The 21,630-nt window shown below is 32.2% G+C and overlaps 2 protein-coding genes and 1 pseudogene across 2 annotated transcripts; 1 reads left to right on the forward strand and 2 right to left on the reverse strand.

Moving 5' to 3' along the window:
• Positions 1-1,414: 1,414 nt before the first annotated feature.
• LOC100306353 (putative oleosin) lies at positions 1,415-2,204 on the reverse strand. Its single transcript, NM_001250553.3, has one exon. It carries the CDS (start codon positions 2,137-2,139, stop codon positions 1,696-1,698), a length of 444 nt encoding a protein of 147 aa, NP_001237482.1. The 5' UTR covers positions 2,140-2,204; the 3' UTR covers positions 1,415-1,695.
• Positions 2,205-6,034: 3,830 nt separating this feature from the next.
• On the reverse strand, positions 6,035-10,257 carry LOC106794862 (inactive UDP-glycosyltransferase 79A6-like; annotated as a pseudogene).
• An 8,127-nt stretch (positions 10,258-18,384) lies between these two features.
• UGT79A6 (flavonol 3-O-glucoside (1->6) rhamnosyltransferase) lies at positions 18,385-20,192 on the forward strand. Its single transcript, NM_001288595.2, has one exon. It carries the CDS (start codon positions 18,406-18,408, stop codon positions 19,798-19,800), a length of 1,395 nt encoding a protein of 464 aa, NP_001275524.1. The 5' UTR covers positions 18,385-18,405; the 3' UTR covers positions 19,801-20,192.
• The last annotated feature ends 1,438 nt before the right edge of the window (positions 20,193-21,630 follow it).

Raw genomic sequence — 21,630 nt, forward strand, 5'->3', positions numbered from 1 at the left:
AACCAGCAATCCACCAACTAGCAGAATCCCGAAACAGGCCACTCATGATCAACAATAAGTGAGGCCTAAACTAAAGTAAATTTTAAGAATTTTATTTTATTCAAAATGATAAAGCTATGTTGAACATTTTGATCAACATCCGCAATATTTTATTTTATAAAATTAATAATAAATATTTTTTTTATCGTTGATAAATCTAAAATTTAGTTGTCTTACTTTACTTTTTGGACCGGCTTTGAGGCCACCATGCCCATAATCTGGTGCACTCCTTCCACCTTTGGCCGAGCCATCTTTGTTCTCAATCTCACCCAACCCCATCCACCTATTACTAGTAGTAGATCACTTGGAACAATGGTCTAAGCAGAGGGACAAATGCAAGGGTGGGCAAAGGATTCAATTTCTAATTTTATATTTTTTCTCTCTTTCACGTTATATTGTATGATATGGCTGACAAGAGATATAGGGCAAAAAACCTTACATAATATTAAGAAACATTGAAAATTAGACTAGTCATTTAGCTATGATAAGGGCTTAATTTTTTAAATTAGGATTTGATTGAGATTAGCTATAATTTGGTTCAGTGATGCTGATGGAACCCAATTCCCAAACTCGTGTATATTTACAACAGAGATAAATTAATCTCAAAAATAAACCTCAGTACCTAAGTAATTGAAGTTTAGTCTGTCATAGTGATTCGAAAGACAATTTATAACATCATTCCGCTTGTATCTAAAGACGAGGGTAAGGATACAGATTACTCCTTAGAAATAAGTTTAATGAGTTTTTATACGAATCAGCGATCGTGAGATGAAAAAAAATCATAAAACATTAAAAAAAAGAAGATTTCTTGACACGCAAGTTCCAAAACAGGATAGATACACCGTTGTTACCCTTCAACTTTTTTTTGGAACTAAAATATCACAGAAAAACTATTTCTCGCTGATAAATAACAACAACGGAAGATTCTACTATGTCATAAAATAAAGTGATAATGAGCATCATTTCGGTACCAAGAAGTGGTTGGTTGAAATAGTGCTAAATTCAACTCCCTTAATTAAGTCTTAAGGAAGTCTTGGGGTCTTGTTTGCGAGACTGTGAATGAGAAAATCTCACGAAAGGAGATTCAGTTTCTTGATGAAAATTAATAAGAAAAAAACTAGTAAATACTTATACAATGAAAAATATGATTAGAAAGGGAAAATCTTACTAAGGAAGTTTCCCGGTGAAAATTAGTAGATGCTCTATATCTGACAAAACAATGAACATTGCTTCAGGCTTCGAAGTCCAAATTTTTATAATTAATCTTATTAAAATACCTCTTTTTATGATGAATCAAATATTTTATTATTTTCAGGTATGCATATGGAGGGGGAGGGGGGACGTAAAATTAAAAATTAGAAAACAAGCAAACCGATTCATAAAAAAAGGAAATAAATAAATAAATAAGAGTAGAATAAAAACACAAATGGATCGTCCTTGAATAGTCGCAGCATGCACACAAAATTAAGACATTACAACAAGTGATGATGAGCGAACACCCACAATAAACGAAAATACAAAGAAAAGAGAGATTCAAATTCAACTTTAACGCTCAATCATGCATTCATTCATTCATAAATGGTAAATATAAACTAACTAGACAAAGAGAGAAATATTCCACGAGATGGATACGATCATGTGCGTGCGAGTGCAGAATTAAGAAGCCTGGACCCCGCTGATTTGTTGCTGTCCGTAGTCCTTGATCTCACGCGCCTTGTCCATGATCTTGTGACGCGCGCTGTCTAACTGATCCGCGCCAGGTGGTTGCTTGCCGGTGACGTACCTGTAGATCCACGCCAGCACCGTGATCGCCGCCACACCGAACCCACTCGAGGCGAGGAACCCCAGGCTCAGGAGCGCAACGGTGATTACGGCGGGGACGAGAACCGGACTGAAAATGACGAACAGCGGGGTGACGATGGTGAGGGCAATGACGGTGGCGGCGAGGATCAACGAGGCGAGGATCAAGAGGGAGCCGCCCGCTGTGACGGCGGTGGCGGCCTTGACGACCTGGTGGGTGGAGGAACGGGTTTGTTGGTGTGGATCGTTAGGGTAGCGGAGGGGGTATTGGTGTTGTGGTTGGTAGTGAAGCTCAGCCATAATGTGTGGGAATTATGAAAATGAAAGAGAAGAGTTTTGAGTGAAGAGTGAGTGATTAGTGTGATAGGGTTTGAGGTGGTGGGAATGGGGGTATAAATGGAGAAATTGGTGAATATAGGGCTGTGTGGCAACACCTGAGGAGGTGGTGTGGCACGTGTTGGAAAGCTTTTCATGCAAGGCTTGCATGCAAAAACCATGCCAGGGTTTGATGACACGTTAGGTTTTGTACCTATTTTTTGTGCTTTGGTTGTTTGTTTGTTGCATGTTTTGGACCAGCCTTAACACTTTACAAGGATCGTAGGTCAACATGTGTATGTGCTGCTCTAGCTTCTATATGGCCATGTTCATGTATGTGCTAGTAGTTTATTTCAGTTTTTGTAATGAATAATTGCAATGAAAGAAAATGTAATTAATAAAACCGTTTTAATATACCAAGACAAGATATATAAAGCTTCTACTTTCTCTAACAATTATATATATCCACAAAACGCTATCGATTTATATCAGAACGAACTCCATATAAATATATTTGCCATAAATATAACAAGGAATCATACTCATATAGGACATTTGCATATGCATAACTAAAATAGCTCTGATTGCATAAAGCAATATTTGAGAATGAGTTCATTAGTGTAATTATTTTTTTTGATAGTAAGAATCCAACACATGCTAAAATTTTATAATAATTTTATGTACATTTATCCAACTAATTAAATTAGACCTATTGATGGTTTAACTTTTTTTATTTTTTTCTTCCAAAAAATAAGCAAATATTATGACAAGACAAACCACACACTAGTAAGTCAGGTCACTCTCATTAGGTAAAATCATAGGAAAATCAGTCAGAGTCATGTTATTTTGTGAGAATGCTCCAATCATGTGGGATCAACATAGGCTTAAAGGAACACTCAAACCAGGTGTATTTATCCCTAAGACTTACACTTCGAAGAGTCCGTCAAGGCCTCTTCCTCCTAATTCAAGTCCAACCCAAAAAACATTTTAGCACACAAACTATATCTATGAACTGTACAAAACACATGACTCCTCAATTGTTTTCAAAATAGATTTATTTCGTCGTGTTTGTGATTAAACTCGTCGGGTCCCCATAGTGATTCTCATTACAATACTCGTTGCACATTAACTCGTCGCCCTTAAAGGGTCTTAGCATTAACTCGTTGCCTTTAAAGGGTCTTATAGTCGCACGATTGTACAATTAATAGTTCATAACTCAATGCACACAATATCTCAATGCACATATATATTATAAGTTAATACATACTCAATAAATCACATACACTCAGTCTCAATTACAATGGTATAATCCCAATTTAACACGTTATCATATCTCATGAATCATATACACTTTACCTATGAACTACGCAATACACACGACTCTTCAATTGTTTTCAAAATAATTTTATCTCGTCGCGCTTGTGATTAAACTTGTTAGGTCCGCATAGTGGATCTCATCACAATACTCGTCGCGCAAAAACTCATCGTCCTTAAAGGGTCTTACAATTGTGTGATTGCACAATTCATAACTCACAACTCAGTACACACATCCTAATACACATGTATTTCAACATTCATCACAGGTTCAATTTATCACATATATACTCACAATTTGAATCACCATTTCATAATTTTAATACAACAATTTATACAAAAGGTTTATTACAACATGGAGAGGTAAAACCCCTCAAATAATTTCACACAATTATATCAAAATCAATTAATCAAAACATAGGTATAAAAAAATGAAAACAACAAAAGTACTTTATTTTATCAATCAATTTGCATCAGGACATCAATATTGTATTTATAATCATAAAGGAAAAATTACAATTTAATAAACATCTCAAAATAAACTGAATTTAATTATCTAAGGATCGGTACACATGTTCATTCTAACTCTAATTGCGATAAACTCATCTCCTACCTCTAAGTGGGCTCACGTGTGTATTGTGACAGCTATAACAGCATCTCTAGTGGTTTCCTGAGATTCCTCAAGTTTTTGCTCTGGCTGCTCTGATAGGGTTTCCAATCGTTAGAGAGAAGGAGAAGGGATTGAAGACTCCATTTTATTGTCTACGTGCGACGAGTATTTCTCCCTCCACAGACATTATTTTACAAATCCTAACAGTGAAGATGTGAGGAAATTAATCATGAACCAAGTATTAAAATTTCATCACAGTCCAACGGTTAAAAAATCCAGGATCGTTTTTTTAATTCAGTGTTTATTTTTACTCAAACAAATTTGTTTGTTATTTTTTTTAAGAAAAAATGAGTAAAATATTTGTCAAGCGGTCTAATTTATTATTCCCGGCCCTACCATCGTATGCCAAGTAAAACGACTGTATATTCACATTCAGAAATATGAATAGCCTGACTTCTATGATGGCAAACTATAGACAATTAATTTCTATAAGAACATCAATTAACTATGGGATGGAAAATATAAAGTCGTCCATTTATTCCATTGACTGTAAAATGGAATGTTATTTCGGGCTATTTGTCCAGGTCAAGCTTGATTAGATAGAATGGTGTTTTTCAAGAAGGAATATCTCAGCCACCATTCTTCCATATTGGCTCAATTTATATTAGTCTTTCACATTAACATTTCATGAATTTCACCAACATTAATTACTTAAGTGTCAAGCTTAATTGATTAAAATTTCGAGGAAATGAGAAGTGGAATAAAATGTCCAATTTGTCATTCTTTATTGGTGCGTATAAAATTAAATCAAGCAAAATAGATTTTGATTAATTCAAAACAATATTCAAATAATTTAACGTTAATTTTAATATACTCAATTATTTGGTTTTATTCACTTTTAAAATAAAAACCTTTAATAATAAAGAATTTTGTTTAGATATTTTTTAAGGTAAAAGAAACTTTTAATATGGATTTATTTTTAATCCACCAATGCGTTTTTATTACCTTTTAGATTATGAATCAATTAATCATGAATTATACAATTACTAAATATTTTTGTTATGAAGATAAAAAGGATATGTGAAGATAAAATGAAAGAGAAATAGAGAACATATTGAATTGATGAAAAAAGATGAAAATTATACAATAAAATTTCTTAGTCATGGCCGATGTGATATAAATATGTATATTTACATTCGTATTCTAATGAATAGTAAAAAAGTAATCAGGAAATTGAGACTTTATTTAAAATATTTGAGATTTTACTTAAATATTTGAAACTCAATAATACTAGGGTTGAAGATAATTTATGAAAAAGAAGCTTATAACTTATAAAATAAATATGAAAAAGAAGATTTGAAATTCAATTATAAAATAACTCATAAATAAATATTTTAGATTTACATGATAAACACTCACTAAAAGAGTTATATTACCCATATAACACTTTTATATATCTTTATTCTTTGCATTATTGATGGCATCTTACATGTATCTCTTTATCAATTTAATATATCTAAAAACACCGTTAATCGTCACTAATTAGGCAACTGTTATTCTCTGTCTAGCAAAACACCCTATGCTGATATGCAATGCATCAACACACGTACGTACAGTCTTACACCCTCTCCCTCAGCCGTTTGATAAGTGCCTCACTACTCTGTAGCACGTTCCCAAACTCTTCTTCTGCGCCAAAACGACATCTTTGGAATCGGAGTAACCTATTTCGTGCGCTGGTCTATCTGCTGCGGCGTCGTTTTCGGGTTTCGATGTCGTGCAATCGGACAAAGACCAACCGAGTGAAACGGCGTCGCGGAGGGAGTTGAAGATGATCATGTCCCCCATCCTAAACGGCACGTCGCTCCATTGCTCAGATACACTCACACCGTTCATTTTAGTTTGAGAAAAAATAAAAGGGGGATTGAGAGGATTTTATAGTGTGGAGAAGTAGAAAACTTAGGTGACATATTGAGGTCCACTGTTTTAGAAGAAAAAAAATAGTCGTTTTGAATATTATATGCAGATAAAATTAATAACTTTTTTCATTATACATGTATTATTAAGACCTTTGTTAATTTCGTTATTTGGGATTTTAAAGCAGGAAAATGGATGATGTGTGGAACCCGAAAAATTGTGTCATGGGTGTGATGGTTGTGTTTTTACGTCATTATCTTGCATCAACATACTAATCGTAGTTCTCATTAATAATGGTCTAAATTGATGGCTTTACTTATAAAAATTAAATAAATTATTGAAATAATTGAATAAGAAAAAGGTATTAAATATATAGAATCACTTTTATATGTTACATGGATGTTCTAATTTACATATGTACCATTATTTGAAATTGTATGACAATTTTTATAGGAAAAGATGAAACAAAGTTTACTTAAATTCATGACTAACTATTTGAAATCTCACAAATTTAAAATATTTTGAGTTTAGTTTTTCTTTTTCACGTAAAATGAATAACAGATTAGGAGGTTAAACATTTAGATAAATGAAAGCAATCACAGGATTTGAATATTGCTTTGATTAGCATGTGCTGACTTCAATTTCTTGTTTTTTAAGAAAAACAGAGTAACAAAAGGAAGCGTGTGTGATTTCCTGTGCTGTTATAATTTATGTTATTACAATAAATGAAAGAGAAAACAAAACCAACAAAGGGAAAAACAAAAGAATGAGAATAACAGACAGATCAAACAAAATAGAATTGATACATAAAAATCTCCAACTCAGCTTTGGATTGGATGGGAAATTCAGAACCCAAATGAAAGGCAAGCCAGTGAGTTCTAACCCACTGACTAGTTCTTTGATTTGATCATCACTCAGAAATGTCTCACTGCCAAAGGAACATAATATGACTGATTTGGCAGGAAAACTATCTAACTATTTGGACCACACTTGATGGTTCGGGGACTAGTGGACCGGATAAAACAACCGGTTTTCGAAATTGCGTTTCTATGTAGTCTAAGTAGGGTCGTTCTATTTCCTTGCACGTTTTGAACACTATGAATGAACACTCACCAAGGCTTAGCAACACTCCTCATGGTCGAAAAGTAGTGAAGCTTAAAGTAAAAATTGAGAGAAACCATTTTTACTTTAAAGAAAAAAGTGATATGTGAGGTTTTATAGACATCAAGTATGATCTTTTTTAGTTTAAAAAACTAATAACAAATATTGATAGGCCTAAAGTTATTTTATTTTTGGACCGATCATGCACTCACTCGTAACCAGTAAGGTTTTCTTCACCAAATCTTGTAAAGAGGACCATGAAGTCCATGACCTCAAAGGTCTTGAGGGAAATTATATTGGAGTTTTGAGGATACCTAAGTTGTTGTAAAATAAACGTAACTTACAAAATTACGGGAGATGACTGCGCACACTTTTTTTTATTGAATGATAATCTATTTAAATACAAATTTATTGTACAGAAAGAAACAATGATAACTTATTTCCTAAATAATAACCAATCACTAACATAACCGCTAGTAGGTAATAGAAAATAAAACAAATAATCCTAAAAACCTGGTCAAACAATTAATAGAAAATAACAAACTAACAGACAACTGCTGATACACGTTCAACACTCCTCCTAGTAGCTCAAGATTTAATGTAGTTGTATCTATGTCTATCTTAATGCTCTCTTTTTCAACACACAATGACTTTGCTTTAATAGCTATTCGTGCAACCTCCTTGAAATTTCTTACAGCACTAGCAACTTTCTTTTCTAATTCTAGTTTAAGGACTCTTTTATCTATGAAAATAATCATTTGCTTGAAGGATGTTATACCTTGTTGGATGCTTGACTGCATCTCTTTAAATCTAGAGACAATTTTATTTATCTTATTTTTTACAACTTCTAAATTATAGTCATTGTTTGTTATCTCTGTTTCTTTTTGTTTAACTAAAGTAAGGAGTTGTTCCAATTCACCCATTAACATATTCTTTCTTTTACAAAGGATCTCTTTTTCTTTTTTATCATTTTGGATTGAATGCTCAATGGTATTATTCAATTCTAAACAAGCTTCATTCATAAATTGTGATTCAATCTCCAACTCCATCTTTTTAACCTTCAAGGCTTCAGAGGATCAAAGCCATTAGTCCATTTCTTTTTAATAGACTGACGATGTTCTCTTCATGGCAGAATCTGTATTATTTAAAACATTCGTTGCATAATGGTTGAGTGAGATTGCGCATTGTTCCTCAACAGCTGCATGATGAAAATGACCTAATCTTTTGTGCCAGAATTTTGTATTGTTTACAATAACTGGATAGGCTACTTGCTCCTCCTTCAATGGATCAAATGAGAAAGTTTTGCCTCTCATTTTGATATTGAAAATTTCATTGTCATTGACATCTTTAATCAAACAGTGCTTATTTTCAAATATGACTTTAAACCCCTTCTCAATCAATTGTCTCACACTTAGCAAGTTTTGATGAATCTCAGGTACATACAAAACATCATAAATTAATTTTGTACCTGCACAACTTTCAATGGCTACAGTCCCCTTTCCTTCAACAGTGATAAGATCACCATTGTCAATTCTAACTTTTGATACCTGTGACTTGTCCAACTCTCTGAAAAGCTATTGATCGTGGGTCATGTGGTTGGTACAACCATTATCCACTAGCCAACATTCATTTGAGTTGTTGCTGGTAAAACATGTTGCTGCAAACATTACTCTTCTTCTTGTTGATCCGCAACTTGAGCCACATTCTTTTGTTGAAAATTGCTTTTGCAAATTCTCACATGATGTCCCAACTTGTTGCACTTTTCACACTTAACATTAGGTCTTCTCCATCATTTGAAAGGAGGATGACCTAGTATGCCACAGTGCTTGCAAGAAGAAAATCCTTTGTTGTCTCCATTATTGTTGCTAGTGTTAGTTGTTGCTTCTTAGGTGTTGAAATTATTCTTCTTGTATTTCTTCCACTTGTTTTTCTCTCATTGGTTAGTTTGCAATGCTCCTTCCATAAAACCCCAACCCTTATTTTTCTTCTCTTCTCTTGGGCTTGTAAAGCATTTACAAGTTCTGTGAAGGTAAGTTTGAACAGATCTTTAGTATTCTCCATGGATGTAATAGTAGTCTCAAATCTTTCAGGGACAGTCACCAGTATTTTCTCAACTATTCTTGAGTCGAAAAAATTAGAACCAAACAATCTTACTTTGTTAGCAATGCTAAGAAGCTTGTTAGCATACTCTTTAATTGTTTCAGACTCCTTCATTTTTTGCATCTCAAATTCTCTAACCAAATTTAGGGCTTGCATTCCTTTAATCCTTTCTTTTCCTTCGTATTCATTCTGGAGGAAACTCCAGATTTCATATGCTGATTTGATGGTCATGATTCTAGTAAAAATTTCTTTTGTGACAGCAGCAAACAAAGTAGCCCTTGCCTTTGACTTTCTTGCTTTCCTTTCTTTTTGATTTTTTTATCTAAGCCATTGTTAGATTAGTTGGTAAGGAAAGAACTTTGTAGTCTTCCTCAACAACATCCCAAAGATCATTTTTCTCCGGATGTGTCTCTATTTTTGCTGCCCAGATTTCATAATTGTCACCATCAAACACAGGTGGTGCTAGTATTGTGTATGGTGTTTCAAAATCCATTTATCAAATGAATTGAAGCAAGGTGTTTAGGCTTTTTTGTGATGGCTTTCACTCAATTCACTCATAGTTCCTTCTTAAGAAGAAGGGTCTAGATACTAATCTGTTGTAAAATAAGCATAAATCACAATATTAAAGGAGATGAATGCACACTTTTTTTTATTGAATGATCATTTGTTTAAATATAGATTTGTTGTAACAAAAAGAAGCAATACTAACTGACTTCCTAAATAATAACCAACCACTAACATAACAATAACAAAAAAACTTGGTCAAACAATTTATAGAAAATAACAAACTAACAAGCAACTGCTGATACACGTTCAACAAAAGTGAAGGCTTTTTAAGATCCTCAAAAGTGATGTTTCTTCCTTCAACATTAGCAAACCTTGAAGGCACACTAATGTAAGCATCAGAAATGGCAGAGTAGACCGAGAAGTGAAAAAAATTTGATGTCAAGTTCAAAAGATAATTTTGGGAGCCAGTGTTGTGCAAAGTCAAAGAAAACATAATAGGGTTTAAGTTCCAATGAAAGGGACTTCACCTGACCTTGAGTGAGGTCAAGAGCATGCATGAGATCTTCTCTTTGTTGAAGGTTGATAATATTCTATATTCTATATTCTATACACCAGATTTTAGCATCGTTAGTACCTTGAATCTTAAATCCAATTCCAACCTAGGAAGTCGATCCTCTCCGGTCTTCCCCAAGAAATGTTTGCAGCCCTCTTCAAGATTATTTTCAACCCTTGAATGGAAGCTGATTGTGACACCCTCTATCCCGACATACATATAAATAAATAAAACATATAAAATTATTGATCAACAAATTCACGTGGGTAAAAGGTTCACATTCACTTCACTATTACCAAATAAGACTTATTAAAAATATATTCAGCTCAAAACAAGATCGTCAAAGTTTACAAAAAATGTTTTGTTAAATCAGTGAGGTAAAATAAAATAAAATAACATAATGCAATTAAAATAAAAACTCATCCCCAATGTCACATCCTATCAGAGTCTGGTTGTGTCCCAACGTCCTCTGGCACAAGGTTCTTTAAAGTCATCCACCTAGTCATCTGTTTTCATGAACATAAAGTTCAAGATCATTACACGATCCAAACACAAATTACACACAGGGAGTGAGTTAGCACATAAAAAAATAACAAAACAAATAAACAAGATGTAATCAAAATAAATTATGGAAATATTTATAACGTAATTTAACTTAATACAACCTATGTCACTTCACCACTTTATCTTTAAAATTCGTTTTTCAATCACTAATCACATTACACATGAATCACACACTCGAGTCAAGACGCAATAACACTCATCAATTTCATAATAAAAAATTAGCAAGCATTATGCAACAATTATACTAAGACTCAAGCCTACATGCAATGAGATACCATGTTAGTGAAAAACCACCCTCGAGTGCTTAGGAGTACATAACAAGACACACCACACAATAGGTATGTTGGGTCACTCTCACTAAGTAAAATCATAAGGTGACTAGTTAGGGTCACTCCGTTTTGCGAGAATGCTCCAACCATATGGGATCAACATAGGTTTAAAGGAGCACTCAAATCAAGTGTATTTACCCACAAGGCCTAGACTCAGAAGAATCCGTTAGGGTCTCACCTTCTTGATTCAGGTCCAACCCCTAAAACAATTTTTGCAAGCAGACACTACTCATGAATTATACAATATCAATGACCTCACACTCGTGTTTCTAACACGTTTAACACATTGCGCTACAATTTAACACTGATTCCTAACTAAGAAACCTACATTTTCCCTTTAACACTATGAATCAACATTTTTCTCAAGATAAACACTGGTTGGATTATTGTATAATTCACAGCTCACAACACAAGTAATGTCACATCAAGTGTTAACCACACACTTATTCACAACTAAAACTCATGTTTACAACTTCACATCTCATTATGTCACAATCAATCATCTTATGTTTACGTGTATTTCGCAATTTAACACATTCAATTTTGTACTTATATTCAATCTCCATAACAATATTATAATCTCAAAGTAATATACTATTCTACAATTCATCATATATTCAATTTATCACTTATATACAATTTCAATCATGATTTCATAATCCCAATATAACTATTTATTACGCTAATCTTATACAAAACACAAATAAATTATAGAAAAATATTTCTCAATCCATGGGGAGTAAAACTCCTCAAACAATTTCACATAATCATACAAGAAGAATTTTAATATAATAAACATCCTAAAATAAATCCTAATTTAATCCTTTAAGAACTCCTACACATGTTCATCATTCTAACCCCAATTGTAGTAAACTCATCCCTTACCTCTAAGTGGGCTTACGTGTGTATTGTGACAGCAATAGCGGCATCTCTAGCGGTTTCCTGATATTCTTCAAGTTTGTCCTCTGACTGTTCTGATAAGGTTTCCAAACGTTAGAGAGAAGGAGAAGAGATTGAAGTCTCCATTCTACTGTCTAAGTGTGATGAGTATATCTCCTTTCAAAAACATTATTTTACAAATCCCAACGGTACAGATGTGCGGAAATGAATCACGAACCACATATCAAAATTTTACAATAATCCAATGGTTAATGAGTTTGGGATCGTAATTTTATTGAGACAGTTTTGGGCTTCTGCGGGAAAAAAAAGCTACGATGAAAAGCGTATTTTTCTCAGCTCCCACATGTTTTCATAATTCCCAACGGTTTAAATTTTCAGAAATAAGTTCCAAACTTGGTACTCTAATTTCATGACAATCTAACACTGAATGAGTCCGAGATCATCGTTTTTTTGAGACAGGTTTGATGGTATGTGAAAAAAAAAAGTTTTGGGAGGAGGAGAAGAGAAAATGAAATTGAGAGGATGAGGAGGCTTAAAAAAAATATCGTGAGTCTCAAAACTAACCTAAGATACCTCTATTTATAACTAGGGTATTCACAGTCTTTTATTTACTCTATTTTTTCTTTGTTTATTATTTTATAAACAAATACTCTATTTTATTTCTTATCAAATGAATAACTAGGGTATTCACCATTTTCTAAAACTATTTTTTTTTACTAAAAAACTTTTTTAATTTATTTAAAAAAAATAGAATGTTACACTCATCCTCTCCCGCAAGAAATGTGTGGAGCTCTCTCCAACATTGTTTTCAATCCTTGAATGTATCAAATGGAAACATGCAATTAAAGTAACCCTAGCATATAATGTAATACTGTAACAAACTTTTTTTTTTTCTCAACCCCTTTTTTTTCCATAAAAATTAAGGATACGACTAAAAGAAAATTACAATGCTCACACATCATATTATATTCAGTCGACCAATCTAAATTCCTTTGGTCTCCCTTGTTATCTCACCCCCTCCCACAAACAACATATTCACTGTAACGTGGCCTCTCAATTTTGCCCTTAATGATTTAGATGGAGATCTTACATAAAGAACTTAATTGAACTATTACTTAACTCTCATTTTTTTTAATGTTTAAGATTATTGCGCACATATTAAGAAACGTTTAATGGAACCTAAAATTGATGTCTTTAGACTAAAATCACCTTATTCAATACTTAATCTTTAATACCTACTATACCATTAACATTGAATGTTAAATAAAGATATATTTGAGAAAAAAATAATTATACTTTAAAATTCTAAAACATCAATTATTTTGAGGAAAAAAAAACTAAAACATAAAAAGATATTGGAAGAACATATTATTTTAAAAAAACACGATCAATATATATGAGCCTTTTAAAATTAAAAAATTAAATTTAACTTAAATGACGTATATAATAATTAAATCTAAAGTTAAAAAGTGATATAAAAATACGTGATGGCTCCTCTCCTCATACACTACTATTGTTTTTTTTACAACTTTTTCAATATATATATATATATATATATATATATATATATATATATATATTAGGTTTAAGCAATAATAAATATTTATTGTATATAATTAAAATTTATAATAAATAAATATTTTAAATATATAGATTTTAAATTTATGATAAATAATTTATATTGCAACTTAAGACTATTGTTATTTATTAACAAATTTTTTTTTATTATTGTAGCGAAATTTAGAAATAAAGCTGAAAGGAATAAATCGAAAGAGATGAGTAATTAAAAAAAATCCTAAAAACACTTTCATTCAATAATAGCTCCTAAAACTAAATCACTTTAATTAGAAAAATAAAAGTTGTAAATATATTAAAAATGTATCATAAACTTAAAATATTTAATACTTATTTTAAATGATTAATTTTTCAATAAAATGTATTTAATACTTTTAATTAATATTGTTAAGATATTTAACAATAAAATTTTATCTGTAATTTTTAAAAACAAATAAATACAACTTATGTTGCATATAATTTTCAACAAGGACATGTAAAATATTTTATATTACAATTTATCTCTATTTATATACATTTTCATTTAATGCATGTGCAGAAAGAAAATACAAATTTTCAAAACAATAGAACTAATAATAAGAGTGGTCCTCCACTAAAGACTTCTGAAAAGTGAAAACAGCCCTTAATTCACAAAATGGGTGGTTGAAATGACTAGCATCAACCAATGATCTCTACCTACCTTTCCCGCTTTCATTAATTATATGTTTTTATGTTTAAATTTGAGTCACTTTTAATTATATACTTTTTAAATTTTTTTATACGAGATTATGAGTGTTATGTATCAAAGATTAATCTGATTGATATGAATATAATAAAGTCTTAAGCCCAACAAAAATTAATAATTTATATTTGATTTTTGAAGAAAAATAATTGATATTAGTTGCAATTTGCAAACGTGCAAAGCGAACACATAAACATTCTTAAAAATTTAATTAGAATTAACTGACACCGTAATAAGTAATTTACATTATGAATCTAAAAAAATTACATTATGATCTAATTAAAGATTATTATATAATAAAACTATTCATTTTAATAAAAGGTGCTTTAAAGATTACATTAAAAAAAGTTATTTTAATTGATTGACATTAAAAAAAATATAATGACAATATGTATAAAAAAAATACAATGATATTAAAGTTAATGACTCATTTATTAGAGCAATTAGGGTCACGATGGAGACCATATAATAATTAAAAGATTAAAATATAATTTTCATCTCTTATTTTTTTAAATATAATTTTAGTCCTTCTATTTTCTAATTGAAATTTTTATTTTCTATTTTTTAAAAACTCGTAATTTTAATATTTTATTTTTTAATTGAGATATTCCCTCCACTACTTTTAAAAAATATGTGATTTGAGTCCCCTTATCTATTTCAGACTTGTTGACTATATATTTTTTAATTCTTTTTAATAAATTAAGCTAGTTAGTAATTAAATAATTAAAATAAAAATATTTTTCATGGGTATAATAAACAAACCATTGTCCGCCAACGTTTACAAAAGACATAGATTAATGTTTGAAATTAATCATAAGGATTAAAATTGTAGATTTTTTCAAAATGGAAGACAAAATGTCTTAATTAAAAAAATAAAAGATGAGATTTTATAACATCCCAATTTTCGTAAACTAGATTAAAAAGGATTGTTATTTATAAATAAATAGAGTTTAAAATAAATGATGAGATTTTATAAATAAATAAATAAATAAGGAGATATAATTATTAATTAAAATAATGATTTGAGAGAAAATAAAAAAGGTATTTTATTTATTTGTTTGATAGAGAATAAAATAAAGTTTGTTTTTATAAAATAATAAATAAATAAATAGAGTAAATAATAGGTCGTAAATGCCTCTAGCTATAAATAGCAACATGCTAGGTCAGTTTTCGGACTGACTCCTCAGTCTCCTCTGCCTCACAATTTCGTTTCTTCTCTCTTCTCCCAAAACCCTCTCTTTTTCCCGCAGGCCACCTAACCTGGACTCGTTCACCATTAGATCGTTGTGAAATTTGAGCACCACGTTCGCAACCCAATTACGAGCATTCTCGCCGTTGGGAATTTCGATATTATGTCTGAGCTAAGAGAAATACCCCTCGCATTGTAGCATTTTCCTTTCCCGTAGAAACCCAGAGCTGTCTCGGTAAAACTACGATTCCGGTTTCGTTAACCGTTGGATTTTTATGAAATTTGGATATGTTGTTCGAAATTCAATTTCGCACGTTTTCACCGTTGGGATTTGCGAGATAATATTTGTGGAAGGAGAAAAATAAATCGCATGGTGACAGTACAAGTGGAGGCTTCAATCCCTTCTCTGTTAGGAATTCTATCGGAGCAGCTAGAGGAAAAAAAATTGGGGGAATCTCAGAGAACCGCTAGAGATGCTGCTATTAGTGAGAACATGTGTAGGGATCCTTAGAGATATCAATTGGAATGAGTTTTTGGGTGTTTTTGCAATTTTTATTTTATCCTTTTAATTATTACAGTGAATTATATATGTTTGATGAATCAGTTGATCTCTCAATGAGAAATTGCTATGAAATTGATGTGTTCTTGTGTTGAGTGTGAACCCCTTAGAAAAATTAAGCAAATTATATTTTAAATAATATTATTCAATGACTTATTTTATACAAATTATTATCTTGTTCTAATTTTTCTACGACGATGATCAACATGTTATGTGTATATAATTATTGTAATACTAGAATAATAAATTAAAGAAAATTATAAGGTTAATGTCTAGTGGTAATTTCTTTTGATGTAATATTAAATTAATTGTTATAGAAATCCTTTGATTAAAAACAATATATACATATACATATATATGTTTTGTATATGCAAATATTATTATTGTGTGATGTGTATGAGTTATAAGGTGTAATAAGTTATTATAATGATATTATAATATTATAGTGAAGATTGAGTAGTACAAAGTTGAATGTGTCAATTTGCGAGATACATGTAAAAATGAGATGATTGATGTGATATTATAAGATGTTAAATTGTTGGCATGATATTTGATTGTGAATAAGTGTGTGTGTTTGACACTTGATGTGACAATAATTATATTGTGAGCTATGAATTATACAATAACCCGACCAGTGTTATCTTGAGAAAAGCGTTGATGTGCAGTGTTTAAGAGAAAATGTAGGTTTCCTATTCAGGAACCAGTGTTAAATTGTAGCACAATGTGTTAAACGTGTTTGAAACACGAGTGTGAGGTCGAGGGTATTGTATAATTCATGAGCAGTGCTTATAAATGAAATATGTGATGGTGGATTGTGACATTATGAGATGTGAAATTGTGAATGAGTTTTGGTTGTGTATAAATGTATGATTAATTCTTGATGTGACATTATTTGTGTTGTAAGCTGTGAATTGTACAATAACCCGACCAGTGTTATCTTGAGAAAAGTGTAAATGCACAGTGTTAAAGAGAAAGTGTAGGTTTCCTATTTAGGAACCAATGTTTAAGAGAAAGTGTAGGTTCCTATTTAGGAACCAGTGTTAAATTGTAGCGCAATATGTTGTACGTGTTTAAGACACGAGTGTGAGGTCGTGGGTATTGTATAATTCACTAGCAGTGTCTGTGTGCTAAAATGATTTTAGGGGTTGGACCTGAATCAGGAGAGAGAGGCCCTGACGGACTCTTCGGAGTGTAGGCCTTGGGGGTCATCGGGTTTGAGTGCTCCTTTAAGCCTATGCTGATCCCATATGGTTGGAGCATTCTCGCAAAACATCGTGACCCTGACTAGTCTCCCTATGATTTTACTTAGTGAGAGTGACCTGGCAAACCCATTGTGTGGTGTGTCTTGTTATGTACTCCTAAGCGCCCCAGGGTGATTTTTCACTGACATGGTACCACATTGCATGTAGGCTTGAGTCTTAGCATAATTGTCTCATGCGTTTGCTAATTGTTTATTATGAAATTGAGGTGTTATTATGTCTTGATCAGAGCGTGTGATTATTGTGTAATGTGATTGATGATTAAAAAGTGTGATTGATGGATGAAAAGTGAATTTTGAATGACAAAGTGGTGGAATTACGTGAATTACATGTAAGTAAGTTTTATTTGGTTTATATGATATGTATATCTAGTTGTCTTGTTTCTCTATTAGTTAGGAATGTGATAACTCACTCCCAGTTTGCTGTTTGTGTTTGGATCCTGTGATGATCTTGAACTTTGTGTTCGGGGGAGCAGATGACTAGGTGAACTGCTTTAAGGAATATTGTGCTGAAGGACGTCGGGACACAACGCTCTGATAAGATGTGACATTGGGATATAAGTTTTTATGTTAATTTTATGATGTTAGTCTATTTTATTTCACCTCACTGATTTAACAAAATATTTTTGTAAATTTGACGGCCTTATTTTGAGCCGAATATATTTTTAATGAGTTTATTTGGTAATTGAAATGAATGTGAACCTTTTACCCATTTGATTTTTGTTTACCAATATATTTTATTTATTTATTTATATGTCGGGGTAGAGGGTGTCACACATATGACAATTAATTTTGTATCATTTAAGGGTACTCCATTGAAAAAAATATATTTAATTTTTTTATAATTTGGGATAATTCATCTTACATAAATTTGGAGTAGAATGGAAGCAATATCTAGTTGTAAAATAAATTTTGCAAGATTATGAACCACACGTTCCAACTACTTTAGAAAATAGGTACGTTGCCCAATTGAGGCACGATGCATTATTTAGTGTACCAGATCTGGTGTCCACCAGGCCACTATATATTATAACCAGTATTGAGCAAAGTAGAGACAATGCCTAGTGAATTAGCTATGAACAATGATGAGCTACATGTGGTTATGTTCCCATTCCTTGCATTTGGCCACATTAGTCCATTTGTTCAGCTCTCCAACAAGTTGTTCTCTCATGGTGTTCATGTCACTTTCTTGTCAGCTGCATCCAACATTCCCAGAATCAGATCAACTCTTAATCTCAATCCAGCCATCAATGTTATCTCACTAAAGTTCCCAAATGGTATAACCAACACTGCTGAATTGCCACCTCACTTAGCTGGAAATCTCATACACGCCCTTGACCTCACTCAAGATCAGGTGAAGTCCCTTTTGTTGGAACTCAAACCCCACTATGTTTTCTTTGACTTTGCACAACATTGGCTCCCAAAATTAGCTTCTGAAGTTGGCATCAAGTCTGTTCATTTCTCAGTCTACTCTGCCATTTCTGATGCTTACATTACCGTGCCTTCTAGATTTGCTGATGTTGAAGGAAGAAACATCACTTTTGAGGATCTTAAAAAGCCTCCACCTGGGTATCCTCAAAACTCTAATATTTCCCTCAAGGCCTTTGAGGCCATGGACTTTATGTTCCTCTTCACAAGATTTGGTGAAAAAAACCTTACTGGTTATGAGCGAGTTTTGCAAAGCCTTGGTGAGTGTTCATTCATAGTGTTCAAAACGTGCAAGGAAATAGAAGGACCCTACTTAGACTACATAGAAACGCAATTTCGAAAACCAGTTTTGCTATCTGGTCCACTAGTCCCCGAGCCATCAACCGATGTGCTTGAGGAAAAGTGGTCCAAATGGTTAGATGGTTTCCCTGCCAAATCTGTCATATTATGCTCCTTTGGCAGTGAGACATTTCTGAGTGATTATCAAATCAAAGAACTAGCCAGTGGGTTAGAACTCACTGGCTTACCTTTCATTTTGGTTCTGAATTTCCCATCCAATCTCTCTGCCAAAGCTGAGTTGGAGAGAGCATTGCCAAAAGGGTATTTGGAAAGAGTGAAGAATAGGGGAGTGGTGCACAGTGGTTGGTTTCAGCAGCAGCTTGTGCTGAAACACTCAAGTGTGGGGTGCTATGTATGCCATGGTGGCTTTAGTTCAGTGATTGAAGCTATGGTCAATGAGTGTCAACTGGTGCTGTTGCCTTTCAAGGGTGACCAGTTTTTCAATTCTAAACTCATTGCCAATGATTTAAAGGCAGGGGTAGAGGTGAATAGGAGTGATGAAGATGGGTTCTTTCACAAAGAGGATATACTGGAGGCATTGAAAACTGTCATGTTGGAGGATAACAAAGAGCAAGGGAAGCAAATAAGAGAAAACCACATGCAATGGAGCAAGTTTTTATCAAATAAGGAAATTCAGAACAAATTCATCACAGATCTGGTTGCCCAGTTAAAGTCTATGGCTTAGTCTTGTCTCTTCCAATGGAAAATAAAGTCTACCAAGACTAGAAAGTATAAACTATAGTTCAAAATGATCATATTATCATATATCAATTGAGATATGCGTGGTCAGTCTCGTTGTTCTTGTGATTTTGCTTTCCCGTTGTAGGTTTTATTCTGTGTCTCCTTTCTCCCGATCAATTAATGCAGTTAGGAGATTCACCTTAAAAAAGCTAAAAATTGCTTTTGTAACTTGAAGTTATTGTATTCCTACTGATTTTGGTCAAGACCAAGAAGTTGTCTTATAATTTGTGCACATGGTTTGTTTTGAAATTTAGAAAGGAAAAAAGAAAAGAAAAAGTAGAGCATGGAACAAATATCGTTTGTAATATAGGTGACCAATAAATGTAGAACCATTCTAAATAAATATGGCTTTGAATACAAGAAATTATAACCTACTCTAACACCACCAAGTCAATTACGGTCCTAGCCAATATTCTTTTGACATGTTATCAATCTAGCCAACTCACTAATGGTATCACAGAAAACATGATTGATAAACGATTGGTTTTGTTGTTGCAAGACAACTTCATGGTCTTTCAATGGAGCCATGCAGTCAATATGCTTCTCTGGTGTCTACACCTAAGGAGGTGTCCGAGAATCATTTATCATTCTGTTTCTACTGCCCTGTTTAGTTTTCTGCATAATTTGAAATATAGAAGTTTATCCAGTGTAGACACTTGAATTTACATGAAATTTGTAGACTGTCATGTACTGCACTTCCATTGGATTTTTTATTTTATTTTTAATGAAAGTTATGGAGTGCAAAGAGGGCAGCACTCCATTGGATTTCAATAATGAAATTGCAAATTTTCTTTGCTTACATGTCCACGATATGTACCTAATAATTCATATCAAATTTAGCAAAAACATCTTATGGACCACATGCGGTGCTATCCTGATTTCTCGATGCTAAGGTTTACTTACACCATTGATGGAGCAACAATTAACGCACATGATTGAATTCTATTATTTTTAAAGATTATTTTAATAATTAATTATAGATAAAATTGATTATGTAATTTTTTATATATTTTAAGATGTAAGATAAAAAGTAATTTTAAAATTTGGTAAAAAAAAAAGTAATTTTAAATTAATATGTTTCATTTAGATTATATAAAAAAAATTACTATAAATTTTTACTGTATAAGTAATTTTTTTTAAAAAAAATCAGGCTATATAAAATTCTTTGTCAAAAGTGAGAAGAGGTAGATCATATTTGATCCAGACTATGGAAGTTGCTTTACGTATAAGGCCTGCTCTAAGTTCTGTTTTTGTAGTTTCATTCAGAACTGTTTCTTACAGCAACTTGGTTGTGAGCTTGTAAGGTTGGTTAAAAGTTGCTTGTGTTTAGAAAAAGCTAGTTGGAGGTGTGGACTAATGATGACTACTAGTTGTAACAGTTTAGAAGTGTACAAAATCTAAGTATGAAAATCTGAATTACACCATACCAGTTTTGCTCCTCTCTTCTTTATATATAAGGAGAATGAAAATTTAGTTAAGATAGTTAGTCTATTAATGAGTTAGTTGTTTAGAGAGGTTTATTAGATATAAATAGGGGAAGAAGGATAGAAGAGAGGCAGAGACAAACTTGTTGTCATTGTAAATTGAGCATTAGCTCTTTGTGATAAGAGAAATCATTTCTGAAAGACAAATCCTTGAAGGAGAGTTTTCTCTCCCATTTTTTGTTCTTTTCTTACTATTCAGTAAAGTTCTTTCTTTTCTTTCTCATTTCAATACCTTCTTTTATGCTCTGTTCTGTTTTTGCAACAATTAAGATCCAAAATTGCTGGTGTCT

Source organism: Glycine max, chromosome 10, assembly GCF_000004515.6.
Source record: "Glycine max cultivar Williams 82 chromosome 10, Glycine_max_v4.0, whole genome shotgun sequence".
In the NCBI taxonomy this organism is placed as follows: domain Eukaryota; kingdom Viridiplantae; phylum Streptophyta; class Magnoliopsida; order Fabales; family Fabaceae; genus Glycine; species Glycine max.

Coding starts and splice junctions, on each gene's coding strand:
- LOC100306353 (NM_001250553.3), bottom strand. CDS start 2,139: ATGGCTGAGCTTCACTACCAACCACAACACCAATACCCCCTCCGCTAC.
- UGT79A6 (NM_001288595.2), top strand. CDS start 18,406: ATGCCTAGTGAATTAGCTATGAACAATGATGAGCTACATGTGGTTATG.